This window comes from Cajanus cajan, chromosome 10 (assembly GCF_000230855.2).
Source record: "Cajanus cajan strain Asha chromosome 10, NIPB_CcT2T_4, whole genome shotgun sequence".
NCBI classification, from domain to species: domain Eukaryota; kingdom Viridiplantae; phylum Streptophyta; class Magnoliopsida; order Fabales; family Fabaceae; genus Cajanus; species Cajanus cajan.
In genome coordinates this window covers 29,924,227-29,943,030 of record NC_138526.1, presented here as the reverse complement: position 1 = coordinate 29,943,030, position 18,804 = coordinate 29,924,227, and the positions used below count along the sequence as shown (strand labels likewise).

The window sequence follows — 18,804 nt, the reverse complement described above, 5'->3', positions numbered from 1 at the left end:
GACTCTTGATAGCTATAGGAGTGTGTATCTAGACTCTAATATATATAGCATATTTTAAAGCTATAATATAGGTAACTTACTTACGAAAATTTCCGTAGGTAACTTATCGACGGAAATTTCTGTAAATAAATTATCTCCGGAAATTTTCGTAGATAACTTATCTACGGAAATTTCCGTAGATAACTTATCTACAGAAATTTCCATAGATAATTATTAATATTTTAATTTAATCAATTAAACTAATTGGACTCATTTTCATGCAAGTCCTATTTTCATTTTTCTTACTTCATCTCAGCAATGAATTTTACCTTTTGGACAAGTCTTTTAAGAAATCAATCCTTTGTATGGACTTCAATTCTAGGAAGGATTAATATGAATGATTTACTTCAAATATGAAAACCTGTAACAGATTTATCTCTTGACTGTGTGATGTGCAGATTGAGTTCTGAAACTAATTCTCATTTATCTCATATTGTACTTTGATTGTCTGTACTGTATAGTGTTTGCTAAACAGGAATCTATAATTTTGCAGGTTGTGAAGAAGGGTGATACTATTTTTATTGGTCAATACCTGTTTACAGGAAGTGAATTTCATAATAAATCAGTAAACAATCATATAACAATAATTTTTTATTAGTTGACAATTACTTTACATTATTTGTACATGATCATTAAATTCTCAAAAAATTTGACTTAAAGAATATATAGTATATTTCATTAAATATTTTAATTATTTAGATATTTAAACATTTTGAAATTAATTTTTAACATGATATAATATTGTTGGAAAGAAGTTTCATGAAATTCTTATCCAGCTAATTTTTAATTTTTAATTCCAATCAACAAATAATCTTCAAATCCTCCCTTTTTAGACTACACGTACAGAAAGACCCATGAATTAACATCAGATTAGGTAGCAGTGGACTCGTCAAGTTAATTGCTTGCCTCAATTATATTTATATAAAAGTAAATATTAAATAATAAATTAAGACACAAACAGAATGAATAATGTGAGGGTCACACACAAAATGAATTCAACAAATTAGGGCTTGTCTCCCGCTCTTCTCATTTCTCTCCGCTTTTTCTCTCCCGCACAGAATGATTTGAACAAATTAGGGCTTCTCTCCCCCTCTTCTCATTTGTCGCTGCTCTTTCTTTCCCACTCGTCCCCGACCCATTGTCTCGGCCAATTTGCGTCTCCTGTGGTTGCGGGCGCCAAACCCCTCCGCTTCGGTTGAATCGATGATTCTCGTGCTTGATTGTTTGTTCTTGATTTCATGACGTGCCTTCCTGGTTTTGTTGATTTTAAATGTTGAAACTCTATGGCTGGTCTTTGTTTGGTGCAGGTTGTCTTCCAAGAATTGTCGCGAGTCGGGTGGCAGTGCTTGCCCTTAAGAATCATAAGGTTTCTATCCTTTAACTTGGTGTTTTTCTAATTATTGTATCGTTTGTCGGGAGTACCAGCCTCCGCCCCGCCCCTCTCTTTTGAACTGTTTTGTTCGAATTTGTAATTTATGTGCATAAGAGTATAACACATATGAGGAAATAAATTACACTTAGAGAATATCAGTATTCTTCTTTTCCAATTAGTTTCAGATGAGCGGAGAGTTGGAAAGATAAAGTATCATATGTATATTCAAACTTAGCATCAGCTATTTTCCTTGATTCCATCATTACTTTTGGTTCTCATCTAGTTATCTGTTTTTTGTATGTTTATTTATTTTTTGCCTTCTTCCAGGTACCCACTATGGGCCAAATGATTACAATGTTGAAAAATCATAATATGTTTGAAGTACTTTATGGCTGGCTCCTTGCCAAGGCGGGTTTTTTTTTTTAGAATCATATGTATCATCCTTATTTGATTTTCAATTATTAATATTTTTTGTTTTCTTATTTATTAATGCTATACTTATCTTATACCTTCCTTTTTCTTTCTTAAAATTCTGACAGATTGCTAGTAAGCTTGAGGTCCTTCCTGGCTCTGTTTCGTGTGGGATATGAAGAAGCCATCAAGTATGGTGGCAAAGTAATACTTGGTGATCGCCCTGTACAGGTTGGATGAGATTTTCTTTTCAAAGCATTGGAGATATATTGGATCGTACTAAATTAATGGAGACTCTGGTGCATGAACAAGATCGGTAAGTCCAAGCACTTAGTTTAATTTGCAGTTTCATTTATTACTTCTGTTACCCAACAACTGCTTCCCTTATCCTTTAAAGAAAGCTTTGCTTAACACTTGTCACCCCAGTAGCATGTTTCTTCTAGGAGAGGGGTCCTGGTTGGATGTTGGATATGTTTATGGTCCTTACTTCTTCATATCCTAGCCATTCTGATTATCTATATCCAAATATCATGGAGGCTTGGACTTCTTACTCTGAGTGCATTCTTTATTTTAGAGCATATCATATGGAAAAACCTTTGAATTGATCGTACTGAGCAGATATATTTTGTTTTTGGGTTGTGGAGGGGGGATATTGGATACATTGCGCACTATCTCATTCAGGTTAGCTCAGAATTCGAAATTAGCGTTCGCCCTCCTGTGCTGCTCATGTGTGCATGAATTCAATGTGCTTTAATTTGGACCCTACTTCGTTCGCAGCATGGTGCGAATGTGAATGCTAAGGACAGCATGCACCAAACGGCGTTGCATTGGGCGGCGGTTCGCGGTTCAACTGCTGCTGCTGATGTGCTCCTAGAGAATGGTGCTCGAGTTGAAGCTGCTGACGTGAATGGATACCGGGTATTGTTTAAGACTTCAAATGGATATGTTGCATCAAATTTTCAGGACCATTTGCTTGTTTTTTCTAGTTAAGGAAGTCGATTAGGTAGGCATGGGTTGGATTGTGGGTTTTAACATTTAAAAATTCTTGCTTCCAAATCCATATTCTAGTTTGGATTATTGACCGCTTTTCAATTCCTGCCAACAGCTTTTTTTCTAATGTTAATTGTTTACTAACCACCCGTATCCAACTCTATAGGTCTGAATGGTGACTGTGTACCCAATTTTTATTCTTTGTTTTATATCCAAATGTCTGAGTATCACAACTACACCTGATTTATTGATGAAAAGTTATAGTAATTTTTTAACACACAAGTATTCATCTCGTTTTAGCGAATAAGCAATATATGTTAGGTAAAAAGAAGCAAGACAGGAGTGTAGTTTATGAAACTAGGACTTGTTTCAATATCAATGATTAGAAGATTACTTATAATGATTATAAAAAGATATCTAGATTTTAATTATCGCCAATTTAGTGTTTTTTTTTCCTTTGAATAAATGTAATTTCTTATAAATTGTATTGGTATTTGGGTACAAAATAGGCAAGCATGTGGGTTGCAGTGTGAGATTGATTAACACCTGTTTCTGTATAAGGAAAACCCTGAACTTATTTTGCTTACCACCTGTTTAAATGTTTCCAGTGTTGTGCTATTTTCATAGTTAAATGGTCCCTGCAGGAAGTTCATGTTGCTGCACAATATGGACAGACAGCTTTTCTAAATCACATAGTAGTAAAGTACCATGCTGATTTTGATGTGCCTGATAATGATGGAAGGAGTCCTCTTCATTGGTATGCCATGAAACTTTTGATTGTTATGCATGGTGAAGAAACCTTATTTTGATAATTACTTGATTGTCAATGTCATGGTTCCACCATTTGTTTCTTTCCTTTGCTTTTGATGCACAGATGCACTCATAAAATTAGTTCAAATCTCTCATTTAAATACATAATGTGGATTATGCTTTGGCTAAAATGTATATTTTTTTTTCTAAACTAATTAATTTAATGGAGTATTGACCAATGGAATGTTTCCCTGCACTTCATAGAGTTTTGATGTGCTTTAGGTTTGTAAATGTATTGTTCAAATTGCTGAAGCTCACCCTAAATGGTTGTTTCTAATAGTAATGGTATGGTTGCTTATTCAACAAACTAAATCCATTGAAGAGAATGATTTTTTTTTCTTGGTTATTTGACTTATTTAATTCTCATGGCCAGGGCTGCATATAAGGGATTTGCCGACACAATAAGATTACTCCTATTTAGAGATGCAAGTCAAGGAAGGAAAGATAAAGATGGTATGCCAAGTTGGCATTTAATTTCCTTTACATTTTTATAGGTTCCCAATTATATGTTATATATATACGAAATCTCTCTTCTCTCTCTAGTTTTTAGTATTTGGTCAAGACAGTCCAGCATAAACATATTTGAAGCCAGCCTATAATATGCTGAGATTAGCTATTCTTTAGGATGGCAGTAGATGTAATATGGAATTCATATTTTTGAATTTTTTTATTAGCTATTCTTTAGGAAATTAGCTACCCAATTTTTTTTGTTTTTTTTTACCCTCTTTCTCACACCATTTTTGCTATTGAGCATTGAGATGGTTGTCAATTTCCAGAAATGTTAACCATTGTGAATCTGATCAATTGTTAATGTAAAGGCACTATTTTTAGATGTGACATTTATTCTATATTTTGACCTTTACTCGAATGCAGGCTTCAGAATCACAACATGACTACTAACGATGCCTATCAATATTTTGTACTGAAGGCCCAAGAGATAGCTGTTAACTTTGGTTGTTTGTAGTGATTTGGCTTGTCATATAGATGGTTTCATCGCGGCTGTGGCTCACACTCATGTTCTTCAGGAAGGTCCTGTCACAGGAAGGGCAACTAATGTTATTGTTACTGCAAATACTGCTGCTGAGGTGGCCTTGAGGCTTGTTAGGCCGGGAAAAAAGGTAATCAATTTTAAGAATTTTTTCCCCTGTATTTGAATTTTTGTATGATTTGATTTGGAATTTTCAACATGTTGCCTCTATTAATTGTATGTTTGGTAGATAGGTATAAGGTCATCACTATATAAGCAATCTAGCTTAGTAAAATTAGGTTGCTTCATGTGTATTGTTTGAAGGGGTTTCTTTGCCTAAATGTGTGCCTTGTGGATTTTGATCTCTAAATGATGAAAAGTATCATGGCTATGAATATACTCCAATGAAGCTTTATTGTCATAGTTACACTGATAGAGGTCATTCATTATTTTTCATGTGTTGTCTTGCCGATTAAGCACATCATTAATCTTGGGAACTCCTCTTGATGTCTGTATTGTTCTTTTATCTTCATTTTAAATGATATCATGCATTTTCATAAAAAAGACTTGATATTTTTGTTTTGATTGAAATTGTTTCAATAATAGGCTCTGGTAATCGATTACAAGAAATGGGTAATCGATTACCGGAGAACCTTTTAATAAGTAACTTTCGAACATATGATTTTCATTGTCTGGTAATCGATTACATGTATAGGTAATCGATTACCAGACTCTTAAAACAATAGTTTCCTCAAATTTAGTCATCAAAGACGCCCAGTTAGCGAGGGATTCATCCCAGCTAGTGACGGATAAAATCCGTCGCAAATTGTGACGGAATTCTGGCGTCGCAAATTGTGACGGATTCTAGTCAATTATAGGCATCACAGTTTGTGACGGATTCGTTCATCACAATTTGTGAGGGATTTTGTGTCATCACAATTTGTGACAGACTCACATACCTCTCAATCCCTCTCAAATTGCGAGGGATTTAATCCCTCACAAATTACGACGGAGTTAGAGGCGTCACAAATTGCGACAGATTTTTATTAATTTCTAAACATTTATTGTTAGAAATTAGTGACGGAAATTATATTGTTTGTGATGCCTTAATTCCGTCACTAATTGTGACGGAGAAAATAATCCGTCACTAAATATTTTGTGACGCCAAATTTTGTGACGGAATCATTTCCGTCACAAATTCTGTCACTAATTTATTTGTGACGGATTTTATGAAGATTAGTGACGGATTTATTCCCTCTCTAATTTTAATTTTTCTAGTAGTGAATTGTTGCTTTGTGTCTTCTTGGCTCTATTTGTTTTGTCACATTAATTCCTATAAGAGTGTAGCCTATTCTAATTGTGCTTTTCAGTTTTAATTTCTTGGCCTCTACTCTCTCTTGATTGATTGTTAAGCCTTGGTGAGATATAATTCTTTTTCAAGCCATTACACTTGGAAGGAAGGGCTAATTGAGACATATTGGGTTAATCTCAAAGGGGTCAACACTTGAAGGAGATTGAGGTACAGATTACTTGAGTGAAACACCTTGGAAAGGCTCACTTGTTTGTTCATTTTGCAGCCAAGACATTTTTCTTATTTTAGGTTGAAGATTGGAGACGGATTTTGGAAGGGAATTAGAGACGGATTTGGAAGGTTGTGACGGATTTGTGGAGTTCCTCATTTTCCTACATTTTGGTCACTAAACTTGCTGCAAAAGCTGTTCCAAATTCAGCCCTCAAGACCTTTGAAGAGACTCTCCAATTTCTTTTGATTTGTATTAATTTCTTGTTGTAATTCCTTAACCCTACCCTTGGGTTAATTTTTAACTTTCTTTTGTTGAAAACAAACTTACATTTAGGAGTGGTTGTTTGGGAAACTCTTTAATTAATTCCCACCACCTCCTAAATAGTTTTAAATAAAGATTCCTAGATACGTTTAGTACTTGTGGAAGGGTCCCCAAAGGCTTCAAGTGTCATTTGGGCTTCCACTAGGATATGCCTAGTTTTACTAGCTTTCATACTACGTTTAGAACTTGTGGAAGTGTCCCAAAAGACTTCAAGTGTCACTTGGACTTCCACCTTAGGACCCTACGACTAGTATATGCTTTACTTGCTTTCCTTTTACTTATTTAATTTCTAAGTTCGTTTAGAAGGCTTCCTTTGCCTACTAGGGGTTTCGTGCACACACACACAACTACTTAACTTACTTGTGTGAAAAATTTGTTTTGTAAGAAAGGTATAAGGGGGTTTAGTAATTTCCACTTGAAAAGGCTTGGTTATTAAGTGGCTCCTTGTAGCTCACCTCCCTTGATAGTGCAACTTGTATACTTAGACCTCCAAGTACTTAGTATTACACCAAAAAGAGAAAATCTTTTGTGAAAATTTTTATCACTCACTTTGCAAAATTCTTTAAGATTTGTGAAAACCTTTCTCTTGCAAAAATGAGTGATCATTCTCCTGAGAGTAGTGTGCATGGTCATCATTCTCCTAGGAGTCATAAAAGCACTAAAGATGAACTTAGAGAACTTAGGAATTATATTAGGAAAAAAGAAATAGAAAATGAAAAGAATAATGAAACTATAAGAGAGTTGTTGAATAAGCTTGTGGTGGGGGTGAGACTAGCAAACCCCATGCCAATGAGGGTCATGGGCTTTCTAAGCCCAAAAGACATGATGGTGAAGGGCCTTCTAGGTCCCATAGGCCTAAACATGAAGAAGGATCATCTAGGCCTAATAGTCACCATTCACACACTCACCCATCCTCAAGTGAAGGGTTTTATAGTAGTCACCATGATGATGGCTACTATCAAAGACCCACTAGGCAACATAGGCCTAGGCATGATACAACCTCTTCTAGAGAACCTAGGTTTGACCTTCCTCCCTTCTATGGAAAAGACAATGTGGATGATTATCTAGATTGGGAAATGAAGGTTGAACAACTCTTCACTTGCCACAATGTGAGTGAAGAGAGAAAGGTTCCCATGGCTACCCTAAGCTTTCAAGGGTGTGCCATGTATTGGTGGAATTCCCTTGAAAGGGAAAGAAGAACTCATCATGAGCCTCCAATTCAATATTGGAATGAGCTTAGAAGTGCCTTAAGGAGAAGGCACATTCCTCCATATTTTGAGAAGGAGTTGATGGACAAGCTCCAAAGACTCCAACAAAGAAACCTTAGTGTTGAGGAATATAGGCAACAAATGGAGTTGCTTATGATGAGGGCTGGAATTAGGGAAGAGGAGAGAACCACCATAGCTAGGTTTCAAAGTGGCCTAAACCTAGAGATTAGGGATAAAGTTGAACTACTACCCTATAGAGACTTAAATGAGCTAGGTCAACGTTATGTGAGAGTAGAACAACAACTTAGGAGAAATCCTACCCTTAGGAAGGAATCTACCTCATACGCTAGAAAGGACTTCAAGAAGGAGGGTCAACCCTCCTATTCAAAAGAAAGGCCACTAAAAGAAAAACAAAAAGTGTGACACCCTTCTACCCCATAATAGATAAGTAACAACAATAAGAATAATTCAATAAATATAACATCAAGAAGGGTCCACATATTTTAATAAAAACTCATAGGTTCACAAGTCTTGAAATAAATAGAAATAATAATAATAATAATAATAATAAAGTTTTACTCTTAAAAGAAAATTATCAAGGTCTCTAAAGAAAAATGAAAGGGATCCAGAATTTACAAATATAAGGTGAATATAAAACTCCTAAAAATAAGTCTCCTCAAACGACAAATAACAATTCATAACTAAAGCATCCTAAATTCATGCCCCAATGTCACATCCTATCAGAGCAGAACCCTTTCCCTTTAGAACTCAACACTATGAGTGCCTTCATCTTCACCTAAAAGAAAACCACATAAAAACAGGACGGTGAGATAGATAACATCATATATGAACATAGAGCTACCCAATTCCCACCCCACATCGTGCACCAAAATATCATCATTAACTATAAACAACAAATACATCTCATATAATTACCAAACATCATTTTTTTTCAATCATACAAGCTTTCATACACATGCTCACTATATGCTCATACACATCTCCTCTCCTAAGAGTCTCAACTTGGCACTCCGCACAATGGGCGTACCTCGTCAATTCCCTTAGTTTTTGCCAATGCGGGCATACCGTTCTCACACCCTCCCAGGGCCGGTATGTTGCACGGTTAAACACCCAGCGGCCCGTGCAAAGGCAATCCACCCACCGTTAAACCCTCTATGGCCAGTGAGCTGCGCAGTTAAACACCCAACGGCCCACGCATGGAATGCCTCCCGTCATGGTCCCCCCTGTCTCAACCCCTCTCTGGGCCCAGGGTCCAATGCAATATAGCCACGTCTGGCTTCTCAAGCACCACATGCAACTCATAAGTCTCATGCAACTCATGCATCCCACGTAACTCATAATTAATGCATCTCCATTATATAACATCATCACATGTCAATAACAATCCATGCAATATCATCCTCACATGCTAGGTACCTATCATTAAGTTATCAACATCATAGATCACAAATTTCACATAATTCTTCACACACATCACAATATCTATGACATTCAGTTAATAATTTAACCATAACTCGAGATATACATATCCTTTCTAAGTGATCCCAACTCCATTAGAATCCTAACATCAATATCTACAACTTTCATGAAGAACACAAATCCTAATAAAGTCGTTTAGGTTACCATTCAGGGCTCACAAATATTGATGTTGTGGTTCACACACAGATTGGAAGGCTCAAATTGCAACTCACATAACTTGATCAAATATTAATAGTTTTACACGATTCTTGTGTCTAAATGGTATCCCCATATGTCTAGTTTCTAACAAAACAAACGGCACTCGATTTGGATAACTACACAGAAAGATATCGCAAAATTACAAACGTATGTCGGGGTCCCGACGCCTGACGCCCAAAACTGGCGCTGAGCGCCCAAATCTCTGCCCAGACTTCCCTCTGTGAAATTAAACCTGCGTTTTACGAGTTCCAACAAGGTTTTTACCAATTTTCACTACTTCTACACACCGTTGGTTCAGTTTAACTCCATTTATATTCTTCATACGTTCCAAATCAATCCATACACATCTCAAGCCTCAAAAATTGGTTTCCATTGGTTTTACAAAAAAAATCTAAACTCTTCTTAACACATAAAATTCAAGTCATCAAATTTAAGGATAAAGAATTAACAAGAAAGCCCCAATGGAATTCGAAGACAATTCAAGAAATAAGTTCTTCCAAATGAATTAAGAATTTAGAACATCGATTGCACAGATAATCGTTCAGAATTTTAAATAGAGTTCCTCGAGGGACTTAGGGATTGCCCTCACTACCCGAACGCCCCTATATTCACATATGAAGAAACCCATCTCCCCCGTACCTGGATGAGCAGAAGATGAATGGTCTTGGTGTGATCTAAGATCGTTCCTGAGTACTCTTCCTTAGAGCTCTTTGTTTCTCCTCTTTTTTTCCCTAACCCTTCAGAACGCAAATGAGGCAGATAGGGTTAACACCACCTGACTCCTTTCTTAAAATTAATCCATTGGACTGGGTCAACCCAACCCATTTTCCTTCTCTTCTAACCCACTTCTAATTTTCCTCAAAATAATTAAATAAAATAAATACATGTATATTATAAAATATTTTTTCTCTATAATAATAATATATTTCTGACCCTAAATATAATAATATAATTTCAATAACAAAATATCATATAAAATCAACCTTCTCTTAAAACATATAAATATTTATTTAAAAATGCTAATAAAAATACTTATTTAATACGTACAAAATAATTGTCCAAAATAATAATTATTTAAAACGTACAAAATAATATTCCTCTATAATTATTAAAATAATTATGACCAAATACCATTTAATAATAATAATAATAATAACCTTTTTGAAAATTGGGGTGTTACAAAAAGAAAAACCTTCCGATGAGCCTAGAACTAGTTCTATTAAGTGCTTTAAGTGCTTAGGGAGGGGACACATAGCTTCCCAATGCCCCACAAAAAAGACCATGATCATTAGGGGCAATGAGATCCTAAGTGAGGAAAGCAATTCATCTTCTTCATCATCCTCAAGTGAAGAAGATGCTAGTCTTAGTTCTAGTGAGGAAGCACCATGTGAAGGTGACCTATTCATTGCTCAAAGGTTACTTACCAACCAACCCAATGATTAAGACCAATCACAAAGAGAGAACCTTTTCCATTCTAGATGCAAAATTTTTAAGAAAACTTGTTCTCTCATTGTTGATAGTGGATCTTGTAATAACTTTGTAAGCCAAAGGTTGGTTGATAAGTTTAACCTAACTACTATAACCCATCCAAAATCTTATAAACTTCAATGGCTTAATGAGGATGGACCTATAGAAGTTAAGGATCAAGTAAATGTTCCTTTCTCCATTGGAAAATATAAAGATGAAATTTTATGTGATATAATTCCAATAAATGCAAGCCACATTTTACTTGGAAGGCCTTGGCAACATGATAGGAAGGCCATTCATGATGGTGTTATAAACAAAATTCGCCTAGTCCACCTAGGCAAGAAACACACCTTGACTCCTCTTTCACCTTCACAAGTGTTGGAGGATCAAGTATTTATGAAATAAAAAAAAAGAAAATAGGAAAAGAAGAAGGTTCTAGAGTTTGAGGGTAGTGTCTCCTCCAAGGAAGTTGTTCCTAGAAGTCAATTTTTAATAGAACATTCTATTAAAAAATGTCTTCTAGTTGAACAAACTCTTTACCTTCTCAATGATAAAAAGACACTACTCTTGGAAAAGAGTAAGGAGGATAGTGTCTCCTCCAAAAATCTTGTGATAAAGGAAAGTCACTTTTTAATTCAAAATGATTGCAAAAAGACTTTTCTTCTTCACAAAGATTTTAGCTCTTTTTCTACTGCTGCCACATCTTTAGAGCTTAAGATCCACAACCTAAATATTTTTGAAAATAAAGGATCTCAAGTTCTTAGTCTTGTGAAGAAGGAGTGGACTTCACCTAGTTCTACTTCTTATGCTACTACTTTGGTGGTGCCCAAAGTAGACAGCCATTGTCTATTTAGGATTTCTCTTTCTTTAGTTGTTCTAATAAAGCACCCAACCTTTAGTTTATATTGTTTATTAGATACATATCATGGTGATGGAATATCAATAAGGCCACGAAGCCCAAGGGGTGACATTTTGAAGGAGGCAAGAGGAATGGGTTAGACTTGAAAACCCATGAAGAGGAATAAGCCTACTTTTTGGGCCTTAACTATGTTTACTTCCAAATTTTACCTTAGGGGTATTTTAGGTATAGAATTTATTTTCTTTGTATTTCCAATTTTACCCTTGTATTTTGGGGTATTTTAGTCATAGGATTTATTTTCTTTGTATTTCCCATTTTGCCCTTGTATTATGGGGTAATTTAGATGCTTAGGACTTTAATTGGACTAGGGTGCATCCATTAGGAGGTGACGTATTTTTGGTGACCATTGGACCTATTTTTGGTGATAGAAAGGCTTAGGCCCAAGTGGAGGGCAAAGGTTGCATGGTCTTATCATGCACCTAGATATAGCCAATCTAAACCCAAAGATTCCATCCTTGGCCACCAAGTTGCATCTAGGGTTCATTTGCATTTCATTTGGAATGCATTTGCCTACTCCAAATGCAACCCTAGATGCCTCCCCTCCTATAAATACCCTAGGCTATGCATCATGTAAATACTTTGGATTATAGTGATATTGAGTGTGCATTCTTGCCTCATTGTCATTCTCCTTAGTCTTAGGAACTCCACGGCCCCTCCCTTCTCCTCCTCCCTAAACCACCGTGAGTGAGTGAGCTTGGCCTTCCTTGGTTGGCCTTCACCACCCTAGTGAAGTGAGCTAGCCAAAAGGAGCATCACCTCCACCAAACACCTTCCCTTCACCTTGTGCGCCACCTTCAACCACCCTAAGCACCAACCTTTCCATAGTTCTAGGTTGCCTTTGGCTAACCTCCTCCCATCTCCACCATAAAAGCAAAACCCTACTTAGGTCTCATCCTACACTTGGATGATACTACCTTGAGCAAACCATCTTCACCATCATCTATTTGTGCTTCCGCCAACATCACCACCATTTTTGGAGTCTCCTTGTTGAACCAAGATCAAGGGCGTGTATGGAACTAAGCCACCTTCCATCAAGTGGTATCAGAGCCATGGTTCTTCAAGGGTAAATGTTTCCTTTCCTTGTCTTTCCTTTGAGTCTTCCTTGTGCTCTATTTTTGTATTCGGTCATTTCACTTCTTCTCCTCTCTTGACCGAATATATTTTTGTGTGGTTCATGCTTGTTTTCCTTGAACCTTCCATGTTTTAGGTTCCATTGTTAGGTTGTCATATTTCTATGCTAGGTTGAGTATTACATGATCATGCATTTTTCTTTTTGAATCTACCTATTGTTTTGTCAATTTACTTCCTATATTTTGTTTTACACATTTTCCATGTATGTGCCAAACACCTTGCATGAAAACATGAAAAATACCATGATGCATACATCTTAAAGTGGGCGTGTCATATAGAATTCCTATCTAGGTCATTCATGCATGCTAATAGATTCTAGCATGTTCTATGTTGCCATGATTTTCCATGTGTGAACCTCCTTGCACATGCTAGAAAAACCGCCCATCTTTACCCTTGCATTTTCACTTGTTTAAGTTTATCTTTTGTTTGCCAAGAACCCTAAAAGAATCTAAGAGGTGCTGGACTTTTTGTGCTAAACAACTTGACCTAAATAGTACAAAACAAAATCCACTCAAAATATTCCCTAAGGACCTCTAAATTCACGCCACTTGTCTTGCTCCTATGCTACATATTTTTGACCTAATTTTGTGCCACCACAAGTGCAAAACCTAAGCAACTATTTGGGCTGAAAACTTAAAAAAAAAAAAAAAAAAAAAATTGGACCCAAGGACATTTTAAAAGCCAATTGCCGTGACCAAAAGAACAAGAACAAAAAAAAAAATCTTGGACAAAAAAAAATACCTTGGACAAAAAGGACTTGTTGCTTGACTTGTGGACTTGGACCAAATTACCTTAGCATTGGAGTTGGAACTTGACCATTTTGGACTTATTTTGGGACTTATACCTTGGCTGGACCGAAATTACTAAAGGACTTAATCAAGTGAAACTTAAACACAAACCATTCTAGTGCCATTCTAGGTTTAATTCTTTTGAGTGCTAGCTTCTATTGATTGAGTCTTAATTTTTTTTTCTGCTTGTCTTTCCTTTGATCTCTTTTGTTTTGTCTCATCTTAATCAATCTGAGTTTAGCCTTTCATAATTAGCCTTTTCAGTTTTTATTTCTTTGGAACTCTTGCTCTTGGTTGTTCTCATTGACTTGTAGGTGAAGCACCTAACTAGCAAAGTAGCAATCCTTTGGTGGATTGAGTGGAGGAGTGAACCAAAACCCAACCTAGCCTTTGGAAGGGTTTTCACTAAACCAAAAGGAGAGTAAACACTTTGGAGAGGTGCTAACACGTTTGCTATTTGTGAAGGAGCCAAAGAGAAGGAGTTTTGAAGACTTAAATTTCTTGCTTTCATTTTTTTTACTTTGTTTTTCTTGCTTTCGGCCTCTTTGTTTTAGGCCATTCCTCTTTCCCATTTGGTTTGTAATTTTTGGCCATTTTTAAACCTCTACAACTTGGTTTTTAGTTCGTGTAGAGAAGGTGATTTGAAAACCTTCACTAGGACCTCGACTAGTGTCTGTTTTAAATTGCTTTCCATTGCATGCTTTATAGCTTTACTAGTATAATTGATTAAGTTTTTATCCTTTGTTTCCAAAAACGTTTAGAAGGCTTAATTTTTTTGCCTACTAGGGGTGCGTGCACACACACACTTGGTAGTGTCAAAATTGTTTTGTAAGAAAAGTGGTAAGGGCTTAGTGATTCCTACTTAAGAGGGCTTGGTTATTAAGTGATTCTTTGTAGTCCACCTCCCCTTGAAGGTTCAATTTGTGCATTTAAGCCTTTCCTACTTATCTTGCACCTTTAAAAACTTTTTGTGAAAATCTTTTTATCACTCAATCTTTGTGAAAACCTTTTTTAGCTCTTTGTGAAAATTTTGTGAAAACCTTTTTGATCAAAGATGAGTGAGCATTCTAGTGTTCATAGTCATAATTCGCGTAGTTCTAGATCTAGTTCTAGGGATGAACTTAGACAAATAAAAGAGTACCTAAAAAGAAGTATAAAAAGAGAGGAAGAAGCAAGAAGAAAAGAAAAAGAGTTAGAAAAGAATAGTGAAGAAATAAAAGGGTTGCTTATTACCTTAGTTGAGAGGAAAGAAAATAGTGAATCCAAACATAGGGTTAACTCAACTAGGTATCAAAATCAAGAAAAGGAACTTAGAAAGAAAGAAAAGGTAAAGAAAAGTGTAGAAATAGTTAAAGAATGGTTAGAAAAAGAAACACAACCAACACCCTTAGAGAAGAGTAAGGAGGATAATATTTCCTCCAAAGGCCTTATGCTTGAAGAAAGTCATTTTCCCATTGAAAATGATTTAACAAAGACTTTCTTCATTCATCAAAACCTTAACTCTTTTTCTTATGATGCCACTAATCATGAAGTAGAGAATCAAAAACAAACTCTTTTTAAAGCAAACAAATCTCAACTTCAAGATTTGGTGAAGAAGAAGTGGACTTCACTTAATCTCACTTCTTGTGCTACTTCCTTGGTGGTGCCCAAGGAAAATAGCATTCCTTTGTGTAGGATTTTTCCTACCTTGGTTGTGTCAATAATGCACCCAACTTCAAAATTGAATAATTTGTTGGATACATCTCATGGTGTCTTATCTTCTAATTTTGATCTTGAAGGAAGTTCAAACTTATTTACACTTAACTTGGCTACTTCCCTACAAGACAAATTTAGATTATATGATTTTTCTAAACACATCTTAACACCTTTTTCTCTTACATATCCAACAAATAATGCAATAAAAAGTTGTCTAGGAAATTTTTTAGTGGTACTTTCTTTGTTTCCTAGCACATCTCTAGGACATTACCTTGTACACTTTAGGCAAGATATTTTAGTTTTTAGGACTCATATGTTAGTGTGCCATAGTTTTAGTCTTTTTACCTTTTTAGGTTTTAGTTATACACCTAGACTTCACTATGGGAAGGATCCTATCCTTAACATTAGTGCGTCTAGTCCTTTTAGTTTAGACAAGAATTTTAGGAGAATGTGTTATAGTTTTAGTGTTTCTACCTTTTTAGGTCTCATTTATCCATTTAGACTTTACAGTAGAGAGGATCTTATCCTTACTATTGGGGAGTCTAATCCTTTTCATTTAGACCATCTTTTTCGTAGGATACATTTTCCATTACTATCATATACTTTTACATCTAACGCTTATTTTTATGTTTTTGTTAATCAAAAAGCCCATCATGACGAACCTCTTGATTTGAGGTCAAATCCTTTTCAAGAGGGAGGGAATGATGGAATATCAATAAGGCCACGAAGCCCAAGGGGTGACATTTTGAAGGAGGCAAGAGGAATGGGTTAGACTTGAAAACCCATGAAGAGGAATAAGCCTACTTTTTGGGCCTTAACTATGTTTACTTCCAAATTTTACCTTAGGGGTATTTTAGGTATAGAATTTATTTTCTTTGTATTTCCAATTTTACCCTTGTATTTTGGGGTATTTTAGTCATAGGATTTATTTTCTTTGTATTTCCCATTTTGCCCTTGTATTATGGGGTAATTTAGATGCTTAGGACTTTAATTGGACTAGGGTGCATCCATTAGGAGGTGACGTATTTTTGGTGACCATTGGACCTATTTTTGGTGATAGAAAGGCTTAGGCCCAAGTGGAGGGCAAAGGTTGCATGGTCTTATCATGCACCTAGATATAGCCAATCTAAACCCAAAGATTCCATCCTTGGCCACCAAGTTGCATCTAGGGTTCATTTGCATTTCATTTGGAATGCATTTGCCTACTCCAAATGCAACCCTAGATGCCTCCCCTCCTATAAATACCCTAGGCTATGCATCATGTAAATACTTTGGATTATAGTGATATTGAGTGTGCATTCTTGCCTCATTGTCATTCTCCTTAGTCTTAGGAACTCCACGGCCCCTCCCTTCTCCTCCTCCCTAAACCACCGTGAGTGAGTGAGCTTGGCCTTCCTTGGTTGGCCTTCACCACCCTAGTGAAGTGAGCTAGCCAAAAGGAGCATCACCTCCACCAAACACCTTCCCTTCACCTTGTGCGCCACCTTCAACCACCCTAAGCACCAACCTTTCCATAGTTCTAGGTTGCCTTTGGCTAACCTCCTCCCATCTCCACCATAAAAGCAAAACCCTACTTAGGTCTCATCCTACACTTGGATGATACTACCTTGAGCAAACCATCTTCACCATCATCTATTTGTGCTTCCGCCAACATCACCACCATTTTTGGAGTCTCCTTGTTGAACCAAGATCAAGGGCGTGTATGGAACTAAGCCACCTTCCATCACATGGTGTCTTATTTTCTATTTTTGATCTTAAGGGAAGTTCAAACTTCTTTGAACTTAACTTGACTATTTCCCTTCAAGACCAAATTAGATTCTATGACTTTTCTAAACTCTTTACACCCTCTTCCATGATGTATCTAACATATAATATGATCAAGGGTTGTCTACATAGTTTCCTTATTATATTCACTTTGTTTTCTTGTAGAAGCCTAGGTTACTACATAGGGTACTTTAGGCAAGATATCTTAGTATATAGGACTACATCATTAGTTTGTTATAGTTTTAGCACTTTCACATTTTTAGGATTTAGTTTTACACTTAGAATACACTATAGTGAGGATCTTATTCTTATGCTTAGAGAACCCATCCTTCCTAGTCTAAAGACCCTTGCTAGGACTATTGAAGGAATTCCTCATAGGGTGCACTTTCCACATATGTTATATGAATATGTCATCCCTAATGCTTTGTTTGTTGTTTTCATTGTAGGTGATGCTATCTTTGTGGTAGGACCACTGGATTTGAGGACAAATCCTTTCGAAGGGGGAGGGTATGATGGAAATCTAATCCCCAAGGATCCTTTTGGAAGAGGTAAGACCAAGAAGGGTGAAGGTTGATCTAAGGAGTCTCCATTGTACATACTTGTATAGTTGATTTCTTGTATTTTGTATATAGTAGATACTTGTATAGGTGTATTTTTGCCTTTGTATTTGTGAGGCACTTTATTTCCTTTTATTAGCTATTGTATATTGTTTCTAGGGTAGGTTACTTGGACACTTTGAATCCATTTAACCTAATCTAGAAATACACTCTTTTTTAGTTTTCTAGTAGTAGGATTGGGAGTGGCATTAGCAAGCTAGAGAGTGTAACTAGCAAGCTAGAGAGTGTTACTAGCAATTGGGCCTAGAGATGGGCCTAGGCAAAATTTTACATATTAGACTCATTTTACTCTTAATTTTTCATAGATTTGATTTAGCTAGGTTTCATTCACATTGGATGAACCTAACTAAACCAAATCAACATTTTTTTCAAAACCAGTTGGAGTAAAATAAAGTCCATGAGCCGCCCACCTTGATTTGTGTTCACATTGCTTGTTCACACTCAAGCTTAGAAGCTTGAAGCACAAGCTTCTCCTTAGCTTGCTTACCAAGCAAGCTAAGTGAGTAGCTTGCTCTCCAAGCCTTTAGACCATGGATGGTTAGCTAGACCTTACCATGGTTCCTAGTGAACAATGGTTAAGGCTAGCTTGCTCTCCAAGCTTCCTACTCCTATATTTTTGTTTTTCCTTCATTGTAAAACACTTTTGGATGTATTGAGAATTATTTTCTGAAGTATTGTTCAGATTACTCTCTTCTAAAAGTCCCTAAACCTCTTTGATATTCATCCAATTCTCTTATCCCTTCACTAGAAGAGTGTGGTGAGAATTGAAGAGGCTTATCTCTTCATCAAGGAGTGGCGCCTCTTGGGAGAGTTCTCCACCAAACCGTGGTGGTCCTAAGGTCTCCTCCTCCATTGGAGACCTTGGCAAAGCTTAGGAAGAGTCAAGGAGCCAAAGATCTAGGGAGGAACTTGAAGAGGATTCACATCAATCCGGATTCTCCAAACAAGTTTCCATCAGGCATCTCTCAGGTTCTCGATCACTTGCAGAATTTGGATTTGAGTGCTTCATATGCCTGGTAGGCTTGGTCAAGGCTTTGCTTCCGCGAGGCACACAATACCTCCAATCTTCTCTTTTGATCCAATG

The 18,804-nt window shown here is 36.4% G+C and overlaps 1 protein-coding gene across 6 annotated transcripts; it reads left to right on the top strand.

The window, feature by feature from the left end:
* Positions 1 to 978: 978 nt before the first annotated feature.
* Positions 979 to 18,541, top strand: LOC114915675 (uncharacterized). 6 transcript variants are annotated; one of them, XM_083065188.1, is made up of 11 exons: positions 979 to 1,233; positions 1,347 to 1,405; positions 1,739 to 1,819; positions 1,951 to 2,138; positions 2,467 to 2,503; positions 2,600 to 2,740; positions 3,457 to 3,569; positions 3,845 to 3,907; positions 3,996 to 4,075; positions 4,496 to 4,740; positions 5,960 to 6,528. In XM_083065188.1, the coding sequence occupies exons 4-8, from the start codon at positions 2,059 to 2,061 to the stop codon at positions 3,897 to 3,899; spliced, it is 426 nt and encodes a 141-aa protein (XP_082921314.1). In that variant the 5' UTR covers positions 979 to 1,233; positions 1,347 to 1,405; positions 1,739 to 1,819; positions 1,951 to 2,058; the 3' UTR covers positions 3,900 to 3,907; positions 3,996 to 4,075; positions 4,496 to 4,740; positions 5,960 to 6,528. The 6 variants fall into 6 exon arrangements, with proteins under 6 accessions (XP_082921314.1, XP_082921315.1, XP_082921312.1 ...); XM_083065189.1 differs by having other exon boundaries at positions 3,827 to 3,907; XM_083065186.1 differs by lacking the exons at positions 3,845 to 3,907; positions 5,960 to 6,528 and adding an exon at positions 17,550 to 18,541.
* The last annotated feature ends 263 nt before the right edge of the window (positions 18,542 to 18,804 follow it).

Bases quoted from the DNA above. Each gene is read 5' to 3' on its own strand.
- LOC114915675 (XM_083065186.1), top strand. From the start codon at position 2,059: ATGAGATTTTCTTTTCAAAGCATTGGAGATATATTGGATCGTACTAAA. The intron at 2,139-2,466 runs GTAAGTCCAAGC...TGGGTTGTGGAG, and splicing joins CTGGTGCATGAACAAGATCG to GGGGGATATTGGATACATTG. The intron at 2,504-2,599 runs GTTAGCTCAGAA...CTTCGTTCGCAG, and splicing joins TTGCGCACTATCTCATTCAG to CATGGTGCGAATGTGAATGC.